This window comes from Balaenoptera acutorostrata, chromosome 3, assembly GCF_949987535.1.
Source record: "Balaenoptera acutorostrata chromosome 3, mBalAcu1.1, whole genome shotgun sequence".
Classification (NCBI taxonomy): Eukaryota; Metazoa; Chordata; class Mammalia; order Artiodactyla; family Balaenopteridae; genus Balaenoptera; species Balaenoptera acutorostrata.
The window spans coordinates 85,091,891-85,118,196 of NC_080066.1; the positions used below are offsets into that span (position 1 = coordinate 85,091,891).

Here is a 26,306-nt window from a genome sequence, read left to right on the forward strand (position 1 = left end):
TCCTCATTTTCTTCTCCCTGCCTTGCTCCTCCAGGTCTTCCATTAAGCAGGAAACAAGTGCCCTTAGGTGTTGGTGCAGCAGAACTTGTAGAACCAGAACTGCGTACATCCACCCCTTGAGACTAACAGGGACATGAATGGGAAAACAGTAGCTGTTTGCCCATGTCTTGAATTTCTTGTTTGTTCATAACGTCCACAATATCTTGTATTTTGGGTTTTTTTCCTCATTATTTTTTCTCATGATAACCTGTTTTTATTTCTCATGGTTTTTTTTCCTCACGTTATTATCATCTTTGCTATAGGGTGGTCTCCTTGTCATGCTTTGCTATTTTCTTGTATCCACCACTACCTGAAATATGGGGAGGTAGTTGGAAAAGCAGAAAGCTAAAAGAAAAAAATAAAGGAAGGGAAACAGTTATGTATGTAAGAAAAGGTCAAGGCCTCTAAAAAAAAGTCCAGGGATTTTTTTTTTTAATGTTAATAGTTTTTATGCTATTTAACATAAAATAATCTGAAATTTGAGAGTAATCCAAAAGACGCAAATCCAAAAACACTATCCAAAAGACATAAGTTCAAATTTGAAATGAAGACCACAATCTCAAAAACATTTTTCTGAGTATTTTATTTTTGCCTAAGGTCTGTCTTAGCAATTCCTAGCCAAAACATCTCTGCCCTCATCTTCAAGTTACTAAAAACTGAATTCACTGAGACCACAGTTGAAACGTCCTGGACTAGAGTTCTTTATTCGCTGCCTTGCACACGGAAGTGCTGTGGAGGAGGGAACTAAGACAAGAACATGGGTTCTAATCCTGGCTTTACCACTTCTTGGCCATCAGCGTTTGAGCATGTCCAGTGCTCTTTTTGTGAACCTCATGTATGAAACAGGACTGAAGATCTCCCTTCTGTCCTTATCAATAGGAGCTAATGAACGTCAATGTGCTCTGAAAGCTACAATGAACTCCCTTAGTAAATGTCTCATTTTTAAAAATACTGCATAGATATTTAGATAAACTATAGAAAAGTGAATGGATAAAATGCTTGAGTCACAATCAGTTAATTCTCTCTAAGGTAGAAGCAGCGTGTTTGGACTACAGGCCATGGTGAAGTCGAGTCAGCCATGTTATCAAAGATGACTCATTCAAACAGTCTGACTCATTGTGCTTTGGCAAGTATAGTTCCGGCAAAGACGTTTTTAGTTCCCTCTCACTATTCACCAGTGGGTATTGGCTTCTCTAGAACATACTGAGTTTTGTTTCTGTGTGTGTCAGGCTGTGGTTTTTGTTTTTGCAATTCTAGAGAGGGTGGGGGAAGAGCAGCAGTGGTCTCCTCCCTGTGAAAACAGCCTCTTGTAGCTTCCTGGTATGTTCCCCGGTCCTCTCCAAAAACTGAATATGAGGTAGGGACGTTCAAGACAGGTGTCAGAAGCCATCTGAAGTAGTGACAGCTGATATACAAAGCATTAAGTTATTTTTATGATTTTCAACTGAAATGTATAGAAAAATATTTATGTAATTAATTTATACTGAATAATAACATTTTCAAAGCATTCTTTGGTTTGTTAATTCGAAGCATTAACACTTCCGGAGGACCTTGGGTCACTGTGTGTTGTTTCCAGGACTGTGTTGGTGGTGGTGGCCGAGGAAGAGGGGTTGCAGGGATCTGACATTCATTAACCCTGTCCTCTAGGGAAACTCATCTACCAGCTGTGGTTCACAGGGGAGGGAATGATTTTTATCTCTATATCTACCCTACTTCCTGGCCCTCTTGCTCTCTGTTGAGAAATCTTGGCTTGGATCAAATTCCGTTTAGATAACTCAGACCTGGCATCAATTTTTATCTTGCTTTATGTAGCATTTATGACCTCATTTATCTTGGAGAGTACATAGGTAGGTATCCCTCTTAAGAGAAAAACTCAATGTCTGCAAACTCACTAATAGAAAATGTTGAGAGTGGGGGGGAATTGTTAATAAATCCAGCAAATCCTATGCCCATTTTTCAGGTTCCTTTCTGTGCCATTGGGCCTGATAAAGAGCCAGCAGGAGCAGGCGAAAAGTAGATAGCTATACTTTAAGCTATAGAGGCTATGAGGAAATGTGAATTTATTTCAACTCCCCAAAGGGAAGAGGTATGGAAATGACATAACAGAGATATCCTATGAGGTGCTTTGGTACGCAGCATGCCTTGAAAACAGAACCCCCTAATTCTTCAGGGGGTGCTTGTATGTGTGACACAGTGGGATGAGGTTTGTTTTAAGTTCAGTCCATTACAGGCTTTTCCAAAGCAACATATATCTGCTTATAAAATGTAAATCTATAAGGAAATAAGGATTCTATATACAAAATCTCAGCTTACGTACAACTTTACTTTTTGGATAGTTTTTATGGCAAGAAAGCTATGTTTTAACCACTTCTAACAGATTAACTACTGTAAATTCAGCACTTTCTAATAATCCTTGGGTCAAAATAACTTTAATCACAGAATTAGAAGTGTTTTAAGCTACACTATGTTTTCTGAAACAGTTAAAAGACTCTTGGGTCATTTGCCATTTTTACAGGGTGCTGTAAATACGCTTAATGGCATCGGCTTCTTCTTTATCCAGGATGCCTTTCTCCACATAAGCATCAGCTTGTTGGTTGATGAAGTCCCTCATCTTTGAAAGGTCATAATCTGGAAAATATCATTAGAGTATCATGAGCAAAGATAAGGAAAGCACAGCCCATTACAGTGATTACCATTAACGAAGAAGCATTTTGTAGAACATCATTACCATGCCCTGTCTTTCACGTTGGAAGGCATTTTAGTTCTTGGCATTTGTGCTGTAGTTTGCAGCTTCAAATCACGTTTACACGCATTATGTTATCCCATCTGCTCTTCATCACAACTTTTCGAGGTGTTCAGGTGGGGAGAACAGCCCTCATTTGACCAGAGTGGGAACAGGCTCATAAACCAGGCCTTGGAAAACTTTAATATTTATACCAATCACCTGGGGCTTTTGGAAAGTTGCAAATTTGTATTCAGTAGGCCTGAGGTGGTGCCCCGGATTCTGCATTTTAAACAAGGTCCCAGGAGATGTTGATGCTGCTGGTTCAGGAAACACACTTGGGGTAACAAGACCCTAAAGCTTAAGTGCCTTATTCAAGGTCACACAGCTAGTAAAAGTTATGATCAGAACCAGGTGTTCTGACTTGAACTTGTTACACTGGTTAAGCCCATGTTGCTGTGACAACCCACTTTTTTTTTCCATATTAAGAATTACCTTGATTTTCATGTTGTTTGAATTATATGCATGGAGTGAAAAACGAAACCATAACCTCTTTGTGGTTCCTCTGTCCTACTTAAACAAAAAATTTAGGTAAACCATTGAACCGTCCACAAAAAACAAAGAGATCCTCAACCAAGTAAGGAGGCTGCTGGTGGCATCTTTCTGAAGGCTTGAAAAAAACCCCACATCTTCCCTTGATTCTTTAAGTGTTATATGCTTATTGTTTTAAAATATGGAAAATACAGAAACATGAAAATAAAATTTAAATCACCTGAATTCTATTAATCATTGATAACCAGAGTGGATATTTTGTTCTGTTTCCTTTTAGCTTTTGGATGTATCTTTCTCAACACAGTTATGATCACAGGGTACATTCAACCTTATACCTAATTCCTTTCACTCAGTTTACACAGTGAGCATTGATATTCCTCAGAAACACCATTTTTAATGGCTACATACAATACATCCTAGGGAGGAGAAAGGAGAGAGGGGGATACAGAAGCTCAGAGCATTCCATGGCCACCTTTAGCTACCCTGAATAGAAGCTGAACCTGGGTCACTTGGGCATCTTTAAGCCCCTGCATGAAAGGAAAACCAGACTTGAAGGACCTCTGTACAAGCACCAGGTGTTTATCATACCACGCTGAGCTGAGGCTCAGAGAGAGGTTGTTTCCTCTCCACCCAGGAGGGCATTTGCTTCTTTCAGTTTGGGCTCAGCCATGAGGATGGAAGAGAGAACTCCTAGCACTGGACACTTTACAACCATCATCTTATTTGCTCCTCACAAAACCCCATGAGGAAAGCGTTAGTGTCCCCGTTTCAGAGATGAAGAAACAGGACAGAGGAGGTAAGTCACTTGCTCCGGTCATAATAGAGTCAGGTTCTGAATTCAGGTCTGTCTGTAGTCACTGCTTTGACCACTCTACGGCCTTGAAGTAGTGAATATGAAGCATCTAACACGTGCAGAACATTCAATAAGTGTTTGGAGGCTCAGTTTTGTTTTGGTTGTTGACTTTCCCTTTCTCTCAGGCGCGAGTTAGAGAATCAAGCTGAGTGTACATTCTGTGTGCACCTCCCGAGCTGATTCCTGACCGACTCATAGGGCACAAAGGGGCACCTTTTAATCATCACTGGTTCTTCAGAATCGGTTCTGGGTCAGTATCTTTAGTGGGACAAAAGGCAGACTCCCCAAAACAGCTGTGAAGTGGTCCAGGTGATTTGAATGGACAAACAGGAAAATATTTTGCTTTCTTTTGAGATGGAAAAATGGTCTCTTGATGACATGGCTGTCACTGTGTGGCATGGGAAAACTGGCATGGTGCAGAGGAAAGGCCACTGGAGTCCATCCCAGCTCTGCCCTAGCTGGCTGTTAGAGTACACCAGGAGTAGCTAACTTGCTACTTAAAAGAGGTTTTAAGGCGGTAAGGCTCAAAAGAGATAAGGGCTATAATTCACTTTTCTAAAAGTACAGACTTTCTTTTTAAGGCTCCATAAGATTTCATCATCTTCCTCACTGTCACATCACATGGACTTCCCTTTCCTGGATTTGGGAAGGAGATTCAGGTCACCCAGGCCCCTGTCAAGCAAAGGGCATCTGCAGAGGTTAAGGAAGGTCAGAACTAATAGTAAGACTTCCTGCTCCCACAGCTGCAGAAGCTGTATGGCTCTAGGACTGGGTCGCCACAGGCTTTGAGAGATGGCCCAAGTCAGGCAGAGCACATATGAAGGCAGGGGAAGAAGAGCTCTCTGTTTCTGCCTTCAGAAGGGTGAACTGCATGTCACCCTCACTTCCTGGAGGCAGAAGGGAGCCTCATACCCACCACTGTCATTGGGAAGCTTGCTCACAGAGCCTTCAATAAGCATGCACTAGAGTTCCATGATTTACTAGGTTGGGCGTTTCTGGAACTGGAAGACTGAATTGCAGGATGTTGCTGATTATGATCAGGAGTCAGATTCATGTGTTAGTCAGTGAAAGAAATAACATAAATACTCTAAATGGTTGGTCCCTAAAATTTACATTGGTTTCAGAATGCATTTTGGTACACACTGTATTACACTAAGATAAACTTTAAAAAATTTTTAAAGTCTTTGCCATAATTGATGGCATGTTCTAATTTTTCTTCTGTAGTGGTACATGAAACAATGGTGCATTTTTCAATCAATGACAGATTTGATGAACTATGGTTCATGTGAATTTTAATGGAACTGATAGCCCAGAAATTCATATCATTTTGAACCAAATAAAGTATGTGTAAAGACCTGATAATTGTTTCCATCTCACTCAACTTGTACGATCACAGGCTAAAGGGGTGCTGAAAACACATACCTCTTGCTCCCACTGTGTTCTATCTCATCGGTTTTCAAACTTGGTTGCACAGTGGAATCATGAAAGTTTAAAAAATACTGATGCCTGGGTCCTGCCCCTCAAGTTTGATTTAGTGGTCTTGTGGGCATTAGGATATTTGGAAGCTCCACAGGTGATTTGAATGCATTTTCAAGTTCGAAAAGCACTGCTAATCTCATTTTAAAAGCATCACTTTGCAACTGCTCTGGCCAGACACCTGGGAATCATACTAGAATCCTCTCTCCACAGAGCTCTTGAGCCTCTCCCTTCTTCTTTATTTCCTCTGCTTTGCCTTGGTTTAAGCCGCATTATATCTGCTCCAGATCCTTACTTCCCATCTCTTGCCTGGCTTCTGGGGTTTTATTTTTTCAATCTGTAACCATACTGCTGCCAGAGAGATTTCTCAGTCCTTAACGTAATTAAGCCCTAATTTTAAGCCCTTGGGCTAAAATTAACCTCCTTTGCAGGGTGCACAAGCCTCCTCCTGACTTGGCCGCTGCCCACCTCCCCAGCCCTGTCTGCAGACCTCAGTGCTCCTGGAAAACTGGCTCCAGTTCCCGTAATGCATCACTCTCTTTTGTCCCTTCATGTCTTTGCACCAGTGTTCCCTCTGCCTCTATCTCTCCTCACTCGTAAATTCTTCCTTGCCTTTCCAGCAAAGGCTTTCCTGCAGCTCTTTCTCCCGATGTAAGGAGGTGTGCCCCCTCCTCTCACCTCCTTCCACCACCACGTTATCTGTGTTAGCCCTGAGCAGGGCCCGCCGGAGGCTTATTGATGGTGTGAGCAACCTGGCAGGGGGTGAGGGGCTGCCTCTTATGGTCCTTCACAGCTCTGGCACTCAGAACAGAGTCTGGTTGTGTTTTGTTTTAACTAAGTGGGCGGCTACCTTTGTGACTGCAGGGTGCACCTAATACGTGCTCAGGAAACATCATTGTTTAAGATACTCCAAGAGAAGGGGGGCGGGTGGGTACACAAAACAAGATTGGCAAAATGTTGATAATTACTGAAGGTGGGTAATGGATGCATGGTAATTCATTATACTGTTCTCTGCTCCTGGTTGACATTTTTTATAATAGAATGGAAAAGAAAAGAAAATGCCTTTGCTTGAAAGGCTGATTTGAAAAATAAGAGAAATGGAGGTCTATTCCCTTCCGCATCTGAGAAGCACCTAGAGTCTTTTGGGCTCTGAGAGGGGACTTTAGCCTACTTTGATTGTGGGAATCTTTAATAAGAGCTCCTGGGAATTCCCTGGCAGTCTAGTGGTTAGGACTCCATGCTTTCACTGCCGTGGGCCCGGGTTCAATCCCTGATTGGGGAACTAAGATCCCACAAGCCACTCAGCCAAAAAAATAAAATAAAATAAAATAAAAAAATAAAAAATAAGAGCTCCTGACAAATTGGTGAAGTTTGCAATTTATAATGACACTAATTCCTTACCTTCTTTATTTTCTTTTTTGTTGTGTTTCTTCAACCATTCAATATTTTTTCTAATGGCTTCCAAATAGGCTTCTGTTTTCCCTGGAAAAGGCAAGAGAACCCATATTAAACACTCATAAAAATATCACTGCATCCCTTTTTAAAGACCACACTTATGTTTGAGACCATGAACAAATATTGGACTTATCAAGCACTTGGTGGGGACCGTCCCTAAGTAGGTGGTGTGAATATTTCTGTGGGTGGGTGGGATAAGAGTCCAGGAGGCAGATCCAGGCTGGCAATGTCAAGAGGCCATTATCCCCCAACACAAATAAATACAGTTTGATGTCCTGGCAGAGAAGAGTTTTGATTCAGTTCACTGGATGGGTGGGTCCCTACCAGTCTCAGATTGGGTCATTTCCAGTTAGGGATGGTTCTTTCAAACTGAAGAGTATTATCAGGTCAAGAACTGAATCAGAGTGGCAGATACTTAAGACTCCATCACCAAATAAATGATAAGTAAGTCCAAGTTTGTGGCTTTGTGTAAGCTGCTATACAGGTCTTCTGCCCAATCTGTTAGGGAGTATGTAAAAACTCAGATGAAGAAGAGACCTGAACCTCATTTCAAGGCTGGATAGTGAAACTTAGAACTCCTTCTAGTAAAATTCCCCTGGATGTAAACATTCTCTGATGGGCTTTAAGTGTGGCAGGAGAATACCAGGCATCACTGAAGCACCCGCCGTGTGACACCCTTTAGATGCCTTGTTGTCTGCAAGTGGGTATGATCATTAACTTAGAGATGAGGAAACTAAGGCTCAGAGAAGCTAATTGATTTGGCTGAGGCCATACAGGAAATAACAGAGGTGAAATTTGGACTCTAGTCTGGCCAAGTTTCTGTTACCTGCACTATCTGAAAGATAAGCCTTGTACTCAGACATGAGCACTGATGTACCTTTGTTCTGTCTCAAAGAAATCAACCATCCCCTTAATCAGGTGGGTCCCTAATGCTCAGAGTGTCTGCACCAAGAGATCAGGTGATCTGGAGAGTACCGGATGGCCTAAGAAAAGAGACCTTTAAAGTCCAGGGCCTTTGCAGAAGCAATGGCTGTCAGAGCTCAGTGTGGTGACCACCTGTTCTGAACCCCCTTTGAACCCTGTTACCCCTAGTCTACTGCCCAGACCTCTTGGTTGAGCTACCTGTACTGTGTGCTTACTATGTGCCAGGGGCTGTGTTTTGTGCTCCAAAATACATTCTCTCTTTCATTCTTCACAACAACCTTTTGACGCAGTCCTATTTAATCCCCATTTTAGAGGTGAAGAAACCGAGGCTTAGAGAGAGGAAGTAAGGCTACTACTTACTAGCCTTGTGAAGTAAGATCACAAGGCCAGTAAGTAGTAGAGCCAGGCTTGAATCTGGGTACATCTGACTACAGTCCATGAACAGTAACATTGCCTTAAGATTTGCTGATGTTCCAATTTCCACCACAACATTTACTTAAGTGACTTCCTGAGCATCTTTCTTCCTGATCTTGTGAGCTCACTCTTACGTCACCACTGGGGTTCCATGTTACCTGGTCCCCAGTGAAGCACAAAGAAACTCCTTTGCAAAAAGGGGTAAGTGGACAAAAGGAGAGAGCCACAATTTTCAGCCCCTATTCAGTTCAATTGCCTGTGTAAATGATTTTAATTCTTTGCTTTTAAGAACGTTAGAGCATGTGAAAGACCAATGTCCTCCTGACTGATGCTATAATATTGCAGCACAATGAATGTAGAGATTTTCATAGTCTGTTGCCCATTTGCTAAGAAGGTCATCAGATTTGGTAACAACAACAAAACAAACAAAAAGCAAAACCAAAAAACACAGCATTATTTCAAATTAATTCGGTTAGAAAAAAGCATTTTGAAGAAGGAAAGAAATCTTAGACTATTTCTAAAGAATGCAACTTCGTTATTTTTAAAGAATTTAAATCAAATTAGTGGTTCTCATAGGGCTTGCTTTAATGAATAGATAATAATGATTTGTCATTAGCACATGAGGTAATTAGGGCTTCTGAAACTTTTGAGGATGTGTGAAAATAGTCTTGCTCTAAAGACGCAGATGGCAGACGCAGACGTACAGAATGGACTTGAGGACATAGGGAGGGGGAAGGGTAAGCTGGGACAAAGTGAGAGAGTAGCATTGACATATATACACTACCAAATGTAACATAGATAGCAAGTGGAAAGCAGCCACATAGCACAGGGAGATCAGCTCAGTGCTTTGTGACCATCTAGAAGGGTGGGATAGGGAGGGTGGGAGGGAGACGCAAGAGGGAGGAGATATGGTGATATATGTATATGTATAGCTGATTCACTTTGTTATAAAGCAGAAACTAACACACCATTGTAAAGCAATTATACTCCAATAAAGATGTTTAAAAAAAAAAGAAAGTCTTGCTCTTTGAATAAATGTAAGCATTCTTCCCACAATCTTACCTATGATATTATATCCTAATATGGAGAGCTTATTTTTTTTAATAAATTTATTTATTTATTTTTATTTTTGGCTGCATTGGGTCTTCACTGCTGCACGCGGGCTTTCTCTAGTTGCAGCGAGCAGGGGCTACACTTTGTTGCGGTGCGTGGGCTTCTCATTGCTGTGGCTTCTCTTGCTGCGGAGCACAGGCTCTAGGTGCACGGATTTCAGTAGTTGTGGTACGTGATCTCAGTAGTTGTGGCTCACGGGCTGTAGACTGCAGGCTCAGTAGCTGTGGAGCACGGGCTTAGCTGCTCCACGGCATGTGGGATCTTCCTGGACCAGGGCTTGAACCCCTGTCCCCTGCATTGGCAGGAGGATTCTTAACCACTGCGCCACCAGGGAAGTCCCCTTATTTTTAATTTTTTTTAAGTTTTAAAATTTATTGAAGTATAGTTGATTTACAATGTTGTGTTAATTTGTGCTGTACAGCAAAATGATTCAGTTATATATATGCACACATATATATACATTCTTTTTCATATTCTTTTCTATTATGGTTTATCACAAGATATTGAATATAGTCCCCTGAGCTGTACAGTAGGACCTTGTTGTTTATCCATCCTATATATAATAGTTTGCCTCTGCTAATCCCAAACTCCCAATCCATGCCCTCCCCTGCCACCGGCAACCACAAGTCTGTTTTCTATGTCTATAAGTCTGTTTCTGTTTCATAGATAAGTTCATTTGTGTCATATTTTAGATTTCACATATAAGTGATATATGATATTTGTCTTTCTCTTTCTGACTTACTTCACTTAGTATGATAATCTCTAGGTCCATCCATGTTGCTGCAAATGGCATTATTTCATTTTTTTTAATGGCTGAGTAGTATTCCATTTACATACCACATTTTTTTTAAACATCTTTATTGGAGTATAATTGCTTTACAATGTTGTTAGTTTCTGCTGTACAACAAAGTGAATCAGCTATATGTATACATATATCCCCAAATCCTCTCGCTCTTGAGCCTCCCTCCTACCCTCCCTATCCCACCCCTCTAAGTTGTCACTAAGCATCAAGCTGATCTCCCTGTGCTATGCAGCTGCTTCCCACTAGCCATCCATTTTACATTTGGTAGTGTATATATGTCAGTGCTACTCTCTCACTTTGTCCCAGCTTCCCCTTCCCCCTCCCCGTGTCTTCAAGTCCATTCTCTACATCTGCGTCTTTATTCCTGCCCTGCCACTAGGTTCATCAATACCGTTTTTTAGATTCCATATTATATGCGTTAGCATACGGTACTTGTTTTTCTTTTTCTGACTTACTTCACTCTGTATGACAGACTCTAGTTCCATCCACCTCATTACAAATAAGTCAATTTTGTTCCTTTTTATGGCTGAGTGATGTACCATATCTTCTTTATCCATTTATCTGTCGATGGACATTTAGGTTGTTTCCATGTCTTGGCTATTGAAAACAGTGCTGCAATGAACATTGGGGTGCATGTATCTTTTCGAATTATGGTTTTTTCCAGATATATGCCCAGGAGTGGGATTGCTGGATCATATGGTAGTTCTATTTTTAGTTTTTTAAGGAACGTCCATACTGTTCTCCGTAGTGGCTGCACCAATTTACACTCCCACCAACAATGTAGGAGGGTTCCCTTTTCTCCACACCCTGTGGAGAGCTTATTTGGGAAAAGGAATATCCCAGCTTAGACTCTGTTTAGGCACTATATTAAAAATTCTGAATTAGGAGAGTAAAATATAAATATGAGGTTTTGGCCATAGTGTAGCAGACACTGTTGATTCCCCACCCACATGCTTCCCGTATTTTAGATATGCTAATAGAGGAGCCCTCAGCCAGTGATGGACAGGATTGGCAGATACACACCCCAGCTTCCTCACTCCTCGGGCTCGGTCCACATGGTCCCCAGAGGTCCTCACGGGACTGAGCCCCACACCCACAGCTGAAGTCTGCTCATTAACACACCACAGTGGCTTCTTTCCCTTCCCTGTCTCATGGACCTATCCTCCAGTAGAGCTTCCTGGGGTCACCTGCCAATTAAAAACTCCACCTCAAGTCCTCCTCTAGGTCTGCTTTGGAGGGAACCCAACCTAAGACAATTGGAAGTAGGGGACTCAGCGTCATCTTGTCAGGTTGCTTTCCGCTCAGTGACCAATTACCTATAAAAATGGTGTTGAATTTTTAGAAGTATGAAATGCATGAAAAATAATTTTATTCACCATATTAACATTATCATCCCACAATAAAGACTGAGTTTACTGCAGCTTAAAGAAAGCTAGACTGTAATCCATTAAAAGACTACTATCTTGTGGATCATAACATACATGATTAGGGCTGTTTCTCTAACTTAAAATAGAATCCCCCCCGCCCCCATCACCCTCATTCCCATTTCTGCTTTATTTTTATCCATAGTATGTATCACTTTCTACCGTATCACATAGTTTATTTATTAAACTTATTATTTGTCTTCCTCCCTTAGAAATATTTCTTGTTTGCTGATGTACTCCCATGCCTAGAATAAAGCCTAATACACAATAGGCACTAAGTAAATATTTGTTGAGTGAGTAAATGGATGAAGGCTTCTTATATAGAAGCTAATCATAATCAGAAGATTGTTTGGTGAGCATGGAATCCAAACTAGGGAAACTACAATTTTTAAAAAGAATAAATGGTATAAGTCTTCCTTCCTTCCTTCCTTCCTTCCTTCCTTCCTTCCTTCCCTCCCTCCCTCCCTCCCTCCCTTCCTTCCTTCCCTCCTTCCTCAAAAAATGAATTGTTTATTTACAAGACTTGAAATTCAATGGATTCTGAATTTAAATGATAATTACATCAGAAAAAATTTAAAACACCTACGAGGGCTTCCCTGGTGGCACATTGGCAGGTGGATTCTGCATTGGCAGAATCCTCCTGCCAATGCAGGGGACACGGGTTCGAGCCCTGGTCCAGGAAGATCCACATGCCGCAGAGCAGCTAAGCCCGCGAGCCACAGCTACTGAGCCCACGTGCCACAACTACTGAAGCCCAAGCACCCAGAGCCCATGCTCCACAACAAGAAGCCACCACAATGAGAAGCCTGTGCATCGCAACAAAGAGTAGCCGCTGCTCATTGCTACTAGAGAAAGCCCGTGTGCAGCAACGAAGACCCAACGCAGCCAAAAATAAATAAATAAATAAATAAAACACCTACCAATGTGCTAAACATACTATATCCATGTGTCGCTTAATCTTCACAGAGCCCTATGAAATAAGCATTATTGTTCCCATTTTACTCATGAGGGAACTCAGGCTCTGAGAGGCTAAGTGATATGCCCAAGCAGACAGCTGAGTAAGGGTCAGAGCCTGATCTTGAACCGGAATGAATCTGGAACCTCTAATGAGTGGAACTGGGTAAAATTCACCTTTTCGACTAGAGATTTAGTGACTGTTGTTGTCATTACCAAACTGGCCAACAGGCAGTGGTTCTCAAGCTTGGCTGCACATTGGAATCACTTGGGGGAGTTTTAAAAGTCCTGATGCCTGGGTAACTCCTCATACCAAATAGATCAGAATATCCGGAGGAGGGACTAAGTATCAGGATTTTTTTAAAGCAATCCTGAGATGATTCGAATGTGGGGCAAAGTTTGGGAACCACTGCCACCAGTGGTGGGACCTCCACACATTTGCTGGGGCACTGGAAACAACGGGAATAAAAGCAGGTGTTCCTCTGCTCTTAGAGACAAGCAGCTGGTTCCTGTTTACATTTTCTCTTCTCGGGAGCTGTGAAGCAAATCTCCTATTTACACAGTGTGCATTAAAAGCCCATGAGAGTCCACTTTGGAAAACTGGCCTATTTTTTTCAAATTAATTTCAGCTTCCTTTGGAAAAAAATAGCTCATGGCTGAGGTAATATGGCACAAGCCTTAAAACATATGCTGAAGCAGATGGGAAGAGGGCCAGAGTCAAGATGCAGCCCTATTTTTCTGGCTGTTCTGGTTCTCAGCCCTGCAAGAGAAATATCCTTTATTACACATGAATTTGTCCTGATCCTGATATGCTCCCCTGACCTGCAAACATCCCCCTCAACAAAACCAAACCAAACCAAGACAAAACAAACAACTCTGTAGAAATCAATAGCTTTAACCTACTGAATATTGGATATACTAAAGATATTAGATGTTTGAAAAGAGTGCTTATGAAAATTGTTTGATATAATGCTTAAAATTCCATATAATAAAGATTATATGATTATAGGTTTGAACAAAGCAACTGATACTGGTATCATGGATGTCAAGGTGGGCCCCAGAGCCATTCAATTAAAGAATTTTTGTGGGAATTCCCTGGTGGTCCAGTGGTTAGGACTTGGCGCTTTCATTGCCGAGGGCCTGGGTTCAATCCCTGGTCAGGGAAATAAGATCTCACAAGCTGGGCTTCCCTGGTGGCACAGTGGTTAAGAATATGCCTGCTAATGCAGGGGACACGGGTTCGAGCCCTGGTCCAGGAAGATCCCACATGCCGCAGAGCAACTAAACCTGTGTACCACAACTACTGAGCCTGTGCTCTAGAGCCCGCGAGCCACAACTACTGAGCCCACGTGCCACAACTGCTGCCTAGAGCCCATGCTCTGCAACAAGAGAAGCCACAGCAATGAGAAGCTCGTGCACTGCAACAATGAGTAGCCCCCACTCGCACAACTAGAGAAAGCCCACGGGCAGCAACAAAAACCCAACGCAGCCCCCCCCCCACAAAAAAATAATAATAATGATCCCACAAGCCGAATGGCGCTGCCAAAAAAAAAAAAAAGAACTTGTGCAAAATGATGCCATTTGACGTGCCTGCGAGATGCAGCATGGGATGCTGGGATGAGCGCTGGTGGGAGTCAAGGGACAGAAGTTCAAGCCCCAGCTCTGCCACTCTTTGCCTATGAGCTCTTGGGCGAGACTGTTCATTTTCTAAGGCTTGGTTTACTTATTTGTAAATTAAGGAGTTAATTCTGAAAAGAAGATCTGCGGTTTCTGTATATGGGGAGAAATTCTCCTTTGCTGTCCTGGAAAATCCTGTGTTGGTGGTAGGTCTCTGGCCTGCCTTAGCTCCTGGCACACTTGCTGACTCATAGGGAAGAAGACGGCCTCACTATTTTTGGACATTTCCAACAGAATGCCTTGGGGCTTGAATAAAGACACGAATTCTCCCCTCCTGTGTTGCTTTAAAAATAAAAGCATCCCCGTGAGTTAGTCAACTTATTATCAATTTATTAATTAAATAAGCTGTTTTCTCTTTTCTGGCTTCTGTAAAGAAGATACGGGGGGACTTCCCTGGTGGCGCAGTGGTTAAGAATCCACCTGTCAGTGCAGGGGACACGGGTTCAAGCCCTGGTCTGGGAAGATCCCACATGCCGAAGAGCAACTAAGTCTGTACGCCCCAACTACTGAGCCTGTGCTCTAGAGTCCGCGAGCCACAACTAGTGAGTCCGCATGCCTGGAGCCCGTGCTCCACAAGAGAAGCCACTGCTATGAGAAGCCACACACTGCAATGAAGAGTAGCCCCTACTCGCTGCAACTAGAGAAAGCCTGCATGCAGCAACGAAGACCCAACACAGCCAAAAATAAATAAATAAATAAAGTTTTAAAAAGATTAAAAAAAAAAAAAGATAGGGGAATGATAGGATATTTAGGGGAAAGTTATCTTAGAGATGACCTTTTCATCTTAATTCCATTATCTAGCCTAGCCATAAACTTGACAAATGATAGCATTGGAATGAGTTTATGGGTATTGTAATGCTTATTTCACCCCTTGGATGATTTTTTAAGATTTTCAGTGACTCATAGAGCAGAAGTGAATGAGTAACATCAAACTGGCAAAAAGAGCCCCACTTAGATCATGGAATAAAACTTTAAAGTTCTTCGGTCTCCAGAGAGCAATTTATTTGAAAAATTAAGCACCATTATAGATATGGTTGAAATTGGAGTAAATTTGACTTCATTGGCATATCCCTATATTTAGGAATAATTATCAAATCATTCAAATAACTGCACCAACTAGAAATCGATATCTTAAAATATTATTCTTAGTGTGAGTCCCTGTAGAAAGCAAGGGTTTAAATAGTCTAAAAATATTTTCAAAGGTGAACGTGTCATTTTTCATCACTGGTAATTAAATTGGATTTTTTACATTTAGCCTGAAGTGAGATGCATGTAAACTTGCTTTGTAAGTTGAAGAGTGACATAAATGTAGTTTGTTGTTGTTGTTATTCCTCTTCCTCACAGGCCTCAGCATATGCTTGGCATGGTTAATCAATATTCGCTTTTGTTGGATGGGGCCATCACTTCACATCGCAAGACCAAAACAGACTCCCTACAGATATTCCTGCCAATGTGTCCTGCTTATAATTATTTCCTTAAGTGGTTTTAGCTATTACCTCATCTCTTGCTCTGCTCTGTAATGTCCTCCAGCTTTCTCTCTGAAGGGAGCCTCTTCTGCACGCTGCTGACTCATCAGTAAGGGAGAGACATATGTGGCTTGCGTTGTATTTGCCTACATATGACTTAAGTTCTAAGGTCATTTCAGAGCTTGCCTGAGTCCTCAAAGGCAGGCATTGGTCCTTAAATTCCTTCTGTAGCTTTCTGAGCACAGTGTCAGACATGCCATTGGAATAAATGTTTATTTATTGCTGAATAAATGTCTCAAGAAACCCAGCCAACCCTGCCTTCACCCACGTAGATTCTTTTATTTTTCTGCCTAGAGACAACAGGTGTTTTCTCCCTGGGTTTTATAACAGAGAAGCAAAATAGCCTTTGAGAAAAGTGCAAATAAAGCAACTGTGAATACAAAGATACATGTCATAATATGTCCTTTTGGGCATTAATTACATCTTTTCCAAGAAATGTTGGCCCTTGGCTTAAGCTCAGTTTGGTGTTTTCTAAACCATACTAGAATCAGTTTTTCTTATCCCAGAGTAAATAGGATCAGGGGTAGCATGAGTAAATTAAGTCTCTAAATAATGGGGGGGGGGGACTAATTTTAGCCCCAATCCCTACACTTTTCCTAATGTTTCAGGAGAGCCATTACAAAGATTAACACTAACTGGATGGAGTTTTACTCTTCTCTCTCCCCGTTATTACCTGATGGAAATCCTAATGAGAAATCTAACCTCATCATTAGTCTCCACACACTCACACCCTAAATAGGAAGTAGTGGGCTACCAAGAATCAACTCCTTCATATTCCTTTTTTACATAATGCTTTCCTAAAACAAGTAAGAGACCTGGTAGCACCCATTCCTAGGGATATTTGCACAACGATATAAGGTGTCGTCCTAAGCAATGAGCATACTGCCTCAGTGAGTCAGTTGAACTAGATAGATATGGCTTGCTCTGTTCTAGGGAAGGATGGTCATCACACGTGGGTTACTCCCGGAGGAGATGATCCAGGCACACTGAGCTGTAGTCCTTTGTGCTGCCCAATTCCTAGCTCTCTATCTCAGGCCACAGGACCACTCTTTTCCTGCTTAGCTATCTTTCAAAAGTTTACCACTCATCCTCCACCTCACATCCATTAGGATGGCCACCATAAAAACAAAACAAAACAAAAAACCACCAGAAAATAAAAGTGTTGGTGAGGATATGGAGAAACTGGAACTTTTGCACACTGTTGGTGGGAATGTAAAAGGGTGAAACCACTATGGAAAACAGTGGTTTCTCAAAAAATTAAAAATAGAATTATCATATGATCTAGAAATTCCACTTCTAGGAATATTCCCCCTGCCCAAATTGAATATTTTTTAGTCTTGAGATATTTGTTCAGAGGAGCATTATTTACAATAGCCAAAATGTGGAAGCAACACAAGTGTCCATAGGCAAATAGATGGATAAACAAAATGTGGTATATACATTCAATGGGCTATTACTCAGCCTGAAAAAGGAAGGAAATTCTTACACTCATTACAACATAGATGAAGCTTGAGGACATTATGTTAAGTGAAATAAGCTGGTCGCAAAAGAACAAATGCTGCATGATTCCACTTATCTGAAGTACCTAGAGTAGTCAAACTCATAGAGATGGAAAGTAGAATGGTGGTTGCCAGGGGCTGAAGAGGGATGGGGAATGGGGAGTTACTATTTAATGAGTTTAGAGTTTCAATTTTGCAAGATGAAAAGAGTTCTGGAAATGGATGGTGGTGATGGTAGCACAATGATATGAATGTACTTAATGCCACTGAACTGTACACTTAAAAATGCTACAATGGTAAATTTTGTTATGTATATTTTACTATAATTTTAAAAAGATATTAAAAAAAGTTTACCACTCATCCAAAGTGGGCCTAGGATTGATTGGAAGTATCAAGGCAGCATGACTGGTCAGCAAAGGCGACACATATATCACCAATTCCTCGTTTCCATGCCCATGACAAACATTATTAATTAATCATCGTAACATTCTTTCCTTCTGAGTCTAGATGCAACCTCATAATCTTTCCCAGCATAGGCTACTAGCAAACAATTAGAGTTCATACGTCAGTAATGTCAATATAGGAGAAAATTGTGGTGGTCTATGAAATCCATCCTAGAGAGAAGAAGGGTGTAATAATCTAAAACTTCATGATATAGGAAAAATCGACATGAACTTGATATATTAAGAAAAAATTTCTTTTTCGGCCCTGTGTCAAAAAGTCCCAATAACTGGAATACAAGCAGTACCTTTGGCCAATATCATCACTCATTTGAACTCATGTAACTAAGGTTGGATTTTCTATATTTTCTACATAAAGGAAAGAGAACTCTTTGAAGGAGAATTGATTTCAAGTTTTGGGACAGGAAAATTCAGAGTAGGTCTAGAATAGCCTGTTTAGGAGTTTGGGATTAACAGATACACACTGCTATATATAAATAAACAACACGGACCTACTGTATAGCACAGGGAACTATATTCAGTATCTTGTAATAACCTATAATGGAAAAGAATCTGAAAATATATATATATATATATATTTTGCTGTATACCTAAAACTAATACAACATTTTTCTGTAGTTCAGTTAAAAAAAAAATAGCCTGTTGTTGCCAGAGAGAATAGCTGCTTTAAAAACCACTGGGTACAGGGCAAAAAGGACAAAGGAGAAACTTGGAAGCAGGGTTACTGCCCAAGCTACACCAATTTAAACAGAAAAATCATCATCGTCATCATTATCATCATTAACTGGAACAACTTACATAAATGGAGAAATTTAATATAAAGTGTTAACAAAGAGTAGTAATATAAGAGAGAAATAGTTTGTACTTTTATTGCTGTTAAGTTACAAGGTATTAAATACATAGCTAGCTTCTTTCTTTTCTACTTAATACATAGACACTGTTAAGCATGGGTCTATTATCAAGTATGAATGTGAACCTGTTTCTATCTGTATGAGCAAGAGAGATTGGGAACTTGTATGTGGGCCAAGCAGTCTCTTCAAAATTAAGAGCTATACCATGAACATGATCAGCTTTTGTGGTCTCATATCATATTACAGCAAGGAATAAGCAAAGTCCGTCAGTTCATTGCCACTAATGATTATATGTAATGAACAATGAAAAGGGAGCCCAATGGTGTGTTTCCAGATGATAAATTAGCTGAATGTCGCACTTGCTACCCCCTCCCCCAAGAGAGCAATGACCCATTCCCTCAGCTATCAGGGAAGGAAACCTCTAGATGACCCTACTAATGAGATACAGAAAAGATATAAATAGGGTTCCAGTTATACCAAAGAGTTCAATATATCATGACAAAAAAATAAAGTAGGTTTAAGCCATCTGTTCACAGCTTCTGGTAAAGACACTGAGTTTCAGAAAAAGAATATCTATCTGAGATACAGACATAAATGTTCTGTGATGTAACCAGCACACTTTGTAATTAAAGGGGCTTGAAACACTGGACTGTGCAACCAGATCCCACATCCTGACCTGAAATCAGAGGGTTAATGACTTTGAACTTGCAACTTCATAGGGTCTTTTTCTTTGGGTATAGTAAAGTTTCTCAAACCTTGGAAGATGTGAATTTATATCATATAGACTTACTAGAGCTAAGTAAAAATTTGACCCCAGGAATGTGTTAAGAATAAGGATAAAAACAAGTTTTATAATTACTGGGCTAGTTTAGTGTGTGCTTTTTTGCTTTTTAAGGTATTTAGGTTATTTAAAGAAATGTAATATATTTGATTTATGATTTTTAATCAATTCTTTGAAAGTGTCAGATTGCAATCAGTATAAATGATGAAGAAAACTTGCTTTGTTAAGTCCATAAATTTTGTTGACTTTGTTAAATAAGTAGTATGTGACTATTAAAAGGAGTGTCAATTATGTTTAAATGAATATTGCTTAATAAATTCATAAGATCATAAATTGGACATTGAACAATGCACAAATGGTCATGAGTGTTCCTCCCAAAGTGCAAAAGCCCATTGGACGTTAAAGTCCATCAAAAGATGAAACCAGTTTGCCATTCCAGGAGACTCAAGACCATTAAAAAAATTGCTATTCAAATAAAGGTACCACGTACGGAATCTTCTGTTTACAGATGATGTTAATTTCTCTGATTTGGTGGGGCTTGACTTTTGGATGACCCTTCAAGTGAAAGTTTTTGCTTCCCCAATTTCATTGTCAACGTAGAGCTGTCAATTCCATACCTTTTGGCTCATCTGTCTTTCCTCTTGGGCTGGAGTCATCATATTTTGTGGAATCCTTCAAGGTTCCATATTCCTTTTCCATCTTAGCAGCTTCTTCCTTGGTACTGTCTGTTTCTTCATGACTCTTCTCTGATGGCACTGTAATCAGATTGTGCACTATTATAACCCTATTTCCTATCTATTAATTAATTCCTAGTGTAGAAATAAATTTTATTAAAAAGGTATAGTTTGAGGTCAGATCATTTTTTGAGCTGAAAGAGATCTTAGTGATTATCTAGTGTGACTCCTCCCTCCCCACCATTTCACAGAAGAGGAAACTGAGGCCCAAAGCGGGGAGAGATGTGCCGAAGGCCACCCGTTGAGTTAGCAGAAGAGCTGGGCCAACACCCCCCAACCCCAGCTTTCTGGATTCTGGTTGCGTTTTTTCTGTTCTGCCACACTGTGTTATTAGAGTGTAGATTATTCTCCTTATTTTAATCAATGTTGGCATTCAAGTGGGATAGGTCACTTTCCAAAGTAAATTTGAGTCTTGATTCCAAATGAAAATAACTCTGTAGTTGCCCCATCTCTCCTTGATGTTGTTTTTGAAGAACAGTCTGTTACTCAGAGTAGCACCTAAGGGTTTGGAGCTATGGCTGGACTTCTCTCCGGCCTCTTTCTTCATACTCCCTTATCCCTGGTCACCCTAATGCAAAGAAGAGTATTGGACCCTTGCTGTCAATAATAATGCTTGCTCACTTCTCACTTAAAAATAACTATACTTCCTTCTAGAAATCCTATATTGAATTAAAGAATCATAAAACTTGAAGTAGGTAACCCCTTGAAAACAATGGTAATGCATGCCTGTAGTCAGTAAAATAGGGAATGTCAAGCAGTCTAATGATAAGCTTTTTTCTTTTTTCAATAAAAGGTTTATTACTACAGAAAAATAGGAAAAAAGAAAAATCAGTTATTGTCTCATTAAACATCCACTACTAGTGTTGTAGTATATATATATATACTTTTTTGATGCATATTTTTTTCATACTTGTGGCACAGTTTTGTTCCTTGCTTTTGTCATTAGCATCATTATGGAAGAATGTTTCCAGGTTATTAAAAACTGCTTGAAAACATCATTTTAAAGGGCTGTATATTCTATCAAATATAGGTACATAATTTCTGTGATAGGGACACAAAATTAAAGTGTAAGAGTTTGTGATCTTTTCTCTTTTTGCGCCTTCCTCATCCCTGAAATTCTCCTTTGCACAGACAGCTCTGCTCCATGGTGTTCGCCACGCTAAGCAGGGTGATGGGTAGAGATGCAGAAGTGAAGAAACCAAGAGAAGGGCATAAATCATACCACACGGGGGCACAGACTGTCCCAGAGGAGAGAGAAGAGCTGGGAGGGGACAGCAGGAGGGGACAGAGGGTCAGGGACAGTGGTGATCTGGGGAGAGAAAACAGATGCCTAAAGGAGAATTTTAGGAAGGATTGCTCAACTTGTGATATAGCTCTCACCTTTGCCCACCAGCCACCACTTCAGTAAAGTCCTCATTTCTTTTCAATGCTTCTTGGGATTAAATTTCTGTGCTGACTAGCCAAGGTTATAGCTACTTAATCCCATGGTTGGATTTCAGGTTTTCAAACTTTTTGAAATCTGTAATTCTTTATCAGTGTTTATTGAAGTTCATGATTTACCACTCAAAAGGGTTATTTTGCTAAAAGCTGGGGGAAGAATACTAAAATAAATCATACCTGGGAAAAGCTTGCTCTTATTGTCAGTAACATTTTTTTCTAGCTTGTTCTTGGTCTGAAGAGCAATTGTTTCATCCAAGTTTTCTGGAGGGGAGAGGAGAAGAAATAAAATTTTATGTCCTAAAAGGCGATTTCAAAGTTTTACTAAAAATGTTTAAATCTCACCAGAAATAGCACAACAGCAATTCCACAATATTAGCACTGCTAGTAAGGGGCTTTGATATGGATTATATTTCATTGACTCTCAAGATGGAAAGGCATACAATTTGAGATCCTCAAGTTCAGCTTCCTACTCAGTTAATTGCAGAAGTCCCTTCCACATTTCTGTGACCACTGTTAGAAAACATCCAGGATTGGGGCCTATAATGGACAGCTGTGGTTTTGGCCTACTCAACGCCTTCTGGTAACTACACCTTGATTTTCCTCTGGAGAACCCAGACCTCTCCCACTTTCAGCATATTTGCTCCACTGGTGGCTGAATAACCCAGGCCTGGCTCCTCCAGCCCTCAGGCTATGGTGATTGGTTCAAGTAGGAGCACATGACTCAAGCCAGGCCAGTGAGATTCAATGCTAAGAGAAAGAGGCTCTCTTTCCACTAGGATTACTATACTGGGCGGATGTGAGATTGGGGCTGTACCAGCCATCTTGTCTCCAGAATGGAGCAGTTTATCTGGAATGAATCAACATACAAAAAGTCAGTGAGATGGGGAGGGATAGATTCCTCACACTGTGGTGGGCTTCACAAACCTGAAGCCAGACTACCCCCGCCCCTGGACTTTTCAGTTACATGAGGAAATAAATTCCCTTGTTGCTTAAGCCAAACAGTTGGATTTCTGTCATTCAGGGCTCTCACTAATTCATGAGGCAGCCAGTTCTATTGTTAGTCTTAAAAAATATTTTTTTCACTGATAGAACAGTGTAAGTTTAAGATACAGTACAAAATACTGATCTGATACACTTATATTCTGCAAAATGATTACCACGGTTAGCTAACACCTCCATCATGTTAGATGTCTTAAGGGCGAGAATTTCTCTATTCATATTAAGCTGAAATCTGTATTCTTGTCTTTGTCCTAATTCTGCTCTTTGGAGTAACATCTTGTAGGTGTTACCAGGCAGGAATCTAGACTGTGACCACCTCAAGGCAGTCAATGAATTAGAATCCACAACCCTGGTATTCAGTTATTTAACCAGTCACATATCCATCTTACTAATAGGACAGGGCTATTTGCAAACAAGCATTTCTTTGCAATTAGTCTATAAAGATTCCATTATTACTTTGTATTACTTCTCCCCAAGAAAATTCTTCCTTCTACCCTACCCCATCCCTTTTTGAGAAGAAAATCAGGATATCCTATTGTGTGACACATTCTGCTTTCTTCTTTGAAATAGCGACCACAGCTGGCAAACTTTGTAGTCACCATACATTGTTGGGAGCAGAACAGAAGGGTAGATCACTGATCATTGTTTGTCACATGCTGAGATGGAGGAGAGGAGGTTAGTTAATCCTCTCTCTTCTACCCATGCTGCCCCTGAGCCCTCGAGGCTCTGAGGGTGTAGCTTCATGGCAGCGACAGTCAAAAGCCAACATGCTTGTACAGAAAAATTCTCTATATACAACTCATTTTCTGATTGTAAAAGTTATATACGAAAATGAACAGAAAATTATAAGGAAAAAATAACACTTACTATGCCCAGATAATGTTTTGGTATATTTCTTTCCAACATTTTTTTTTTCCAACTTTCTTTCTTTATGCATATCCATTTTTTAACACCAAAATTAAGGTCATATTCTAAATGGCTTTAAGCATTCAATAGTATATCATGAACATTTCCCCCATCATTAGTCTTTATAAACAATATTTATTTATTTATTGTTTATAAACACTATAATTATTAAAAATTTGTTTATAAAATATTGTTTATAAACAATATTAAAACACAATTTATAAACATGCAATGATTAAAAACGCAAACATTAAAAAATAAAATTTAGTCTAAATAAGAATTAATAATTTATTTATTTATTATTTATTTTATTTCTTTTAAAGTTTGTGGGTTTTTTAAAAATTTATTTTTATTTTATTTATCTTCGGCTGTGTTGGGTCTTCGTTTCTGTGTGAGGGCTTTCTCTAGCTGTGGCAAGCGGGGGCCACTCTTCATCGCGGTGCGCGGGCCTCTCACTATCGCGGCCTCTCTTGTTGCGGAGCACAGGCTCCAGACGCGCAGGCTCAGTAATTGTGGCTCACGGGCCTAGTTGCTCCGCGGCATGTGGGATCTTCCCAGACCAGGGCTCGAACCTGTGTCCCCTGCATTGGCAGGCAGACTCTCAACCACTGCGCCACCAGGGAAGCCCAAGAATTAATAATTTATATAGTCTCCTCTTGTGGGGTAGCAAGTTTATTTCTATTGTTTTGTTTCTATAAGCCAGTGCTGTCCAATAGAACTTTCTGCAATGATGGAAATACTCACTTCTGTGCTGTTCAGTATGGTAGCCACAAGCTACCTGTGGCAAGTGAGCACTTGAAATATGCCTAGAGCAACTGAGAAACCAGATTTTTAATTTTGCTTCATTTTAATTACTGTTAATTTAAATAGCAACATGTCACTATCACACTGGACAGCACAGCTATAAATAATAGTGGAAATATCTGGCTTGCACACAAGCCTTTGCGGCATCTCTGATTTATTTCCATAGGATAAATGACTTAAGTGTGAAATGTGAGTCACAGGGTATTGATATGAAACAATGATTGATTTGAAACAATGTTTTAGATCTACTATTAAGTGGGTAAAGTAGTCCACAAAGCACAGTGTGTAACTTAAGCCCATTTTTTGTTAAATAAGATAAAAGAAAAAAATGACATAGGTATGTATGTGTATGTGCGTGCACACGCACACACACACACACACAAAAACATCTGGAAGGATATAAATCAGACTGTTACTGGATGCTAGTATTATGAGTGATTTTTCACTGTCTTTTAATATCTTTTTGCATTGACTGATTTTTTAAAATAAATATGTTCTTTTATAATCAGAAAAAAAACAGTAAAACTAGTTTTCATGTAGAAAAAAATGGCATTTATACAGAACAACTCTGGATTACTCTATCCTATGAGATTTTCTCTTCCATTTAATTCTCCCTCCCCCATCAGTGATCAGAGTAAGGGGCCATGAGTTCATCTTGCCCAAAGGACCTCTGAGATGAATGGTATTTGGTGATTAACTAAACCAAGCAGGAAAACAAAAGGCTTTTCTTCTTTTAACAACCTACATGCAGAATCAAAGATTGTTTAAGCTGATCTATAAAGTTCAAGGAATCAAAGGGCCAGTTAGTAAGTATTTTTCTATAAAGGGCCACTTAGTAAGTATTTTTGGCTTTGCAGGCCATATGCAGCTACTCAGCGTTGTCATGGTAGCACAAAAGTAGCCATGGACAACACTAAAACAAAGAAGCACAGCTGTGTTCCAATAAAACTTGATTACGGATGCTGAAATTTGAATTTTATGTAGTTTTCTCATGTCACAAAACACTATTATTTTGATTTTTTTTTCAACCATTAAAATAATATAAAAGCTATTTTTAGCTTGTGTGCTATACAAAGATAGGTGATGGGACAGATTGGCCCCTGGCCAGTAGTTTACCAGCCCCGGTTAGAGGTAACAGAGTCCTTTATTTCACAGATACAGAAACTGAGGCCCAGAAAGGTGAGTGCCTTCCCCAGCCTGACAGACCTGGTCTGAGGCAGAGCTGGGACCAGGAAGCAGAACTTCTGATGCCTAGTCCAGTGCTCCTTCCTCCTCACCACACACAGGCCTCACTGGTTAAAATCAAGACTCTTTTTGTCCCAACCATGCAAACACAATTGGAAAAAAAAAAAAAAAGTCAAATTTTAATAATATTGTCTCTGAGGAGATTATTCGAACATGTGAAAATGACAAAATATAACAAAGGCGAAATGTTTGTACTTGAACTGGATCTATAAATATAAAGAGTTGAAAACGTCTGGTTCATTTTATTTGTATGCGTTGTCAAGCTGGGCAATTCTGATTACCCAGATGATTCAGGCTACTTTGGCATAAATGATCAAATTAGTAAAATAATTGTTGCCCAATCTCTCATTCATTTTGGACAATGAAAACTAACCCCTGTGAAAACAAAAGAGGTAGGACTCTCACCAAGGTAGGAAACACCTTCTTCTGGAGATACGGTGCCATATTTTACCATCATCTTCACAAAGTCGATCAACGTTTTCATGATAGTAATCAGGGTTTCTTTCTCTTTTGCCTCTTTTTCTATATAAAAGAACAAAATAATTTTTTAGAAACTAGTGGAGTATAGCTTCATCTTTCAATGTTAATTTATGAAACTCAGCATCTTATTGAAATAGTTTTCCCTACATTTATAGCTAAACCATTAATAGCTAAA

The 26,306-nt window shown here is 40.0% G+C and overlaps 1 protein-coding gene across 1 annotated transcript in view; it reads right to left on the bottom strand.

The window, feature by feature from the left end:
• Positions 1–2,343: 2,343 nt before the first annotated feature.
• The window catches only part of SCG3 (secretogranin III), a 36,478-nt gene continuing 12,515 nt past the window's right edge, over positions 2,344–26,306 (bottom strand). Inside the window, exons 8-12 of the mRNA XM_007194876.3 lie at positions 26,057–26,173; positions 21,875–21,958; positions 20,141–20,278; positions 7,044–7,124; positions 2,344–2,667 (exon numbers count right to left, since the gene is read on the bottom strand). Coding sequence (XP_007194938.2) covers positions 2,549–2,667; positions 7,044–7,124; positions 20,141–20,278; positions 21,875–21,958; positions 26,057–26,173 — 539 coding nt within the window. The 3' untranslated portion in view covers positions 2,344–2,548. The remainder of the gene's footprint in view (positions 2,668–7,043; positions 7,125–20,140; positions 20,279–21,874; positions 21,959–26,056; positions 26,174–26,306) is intronic.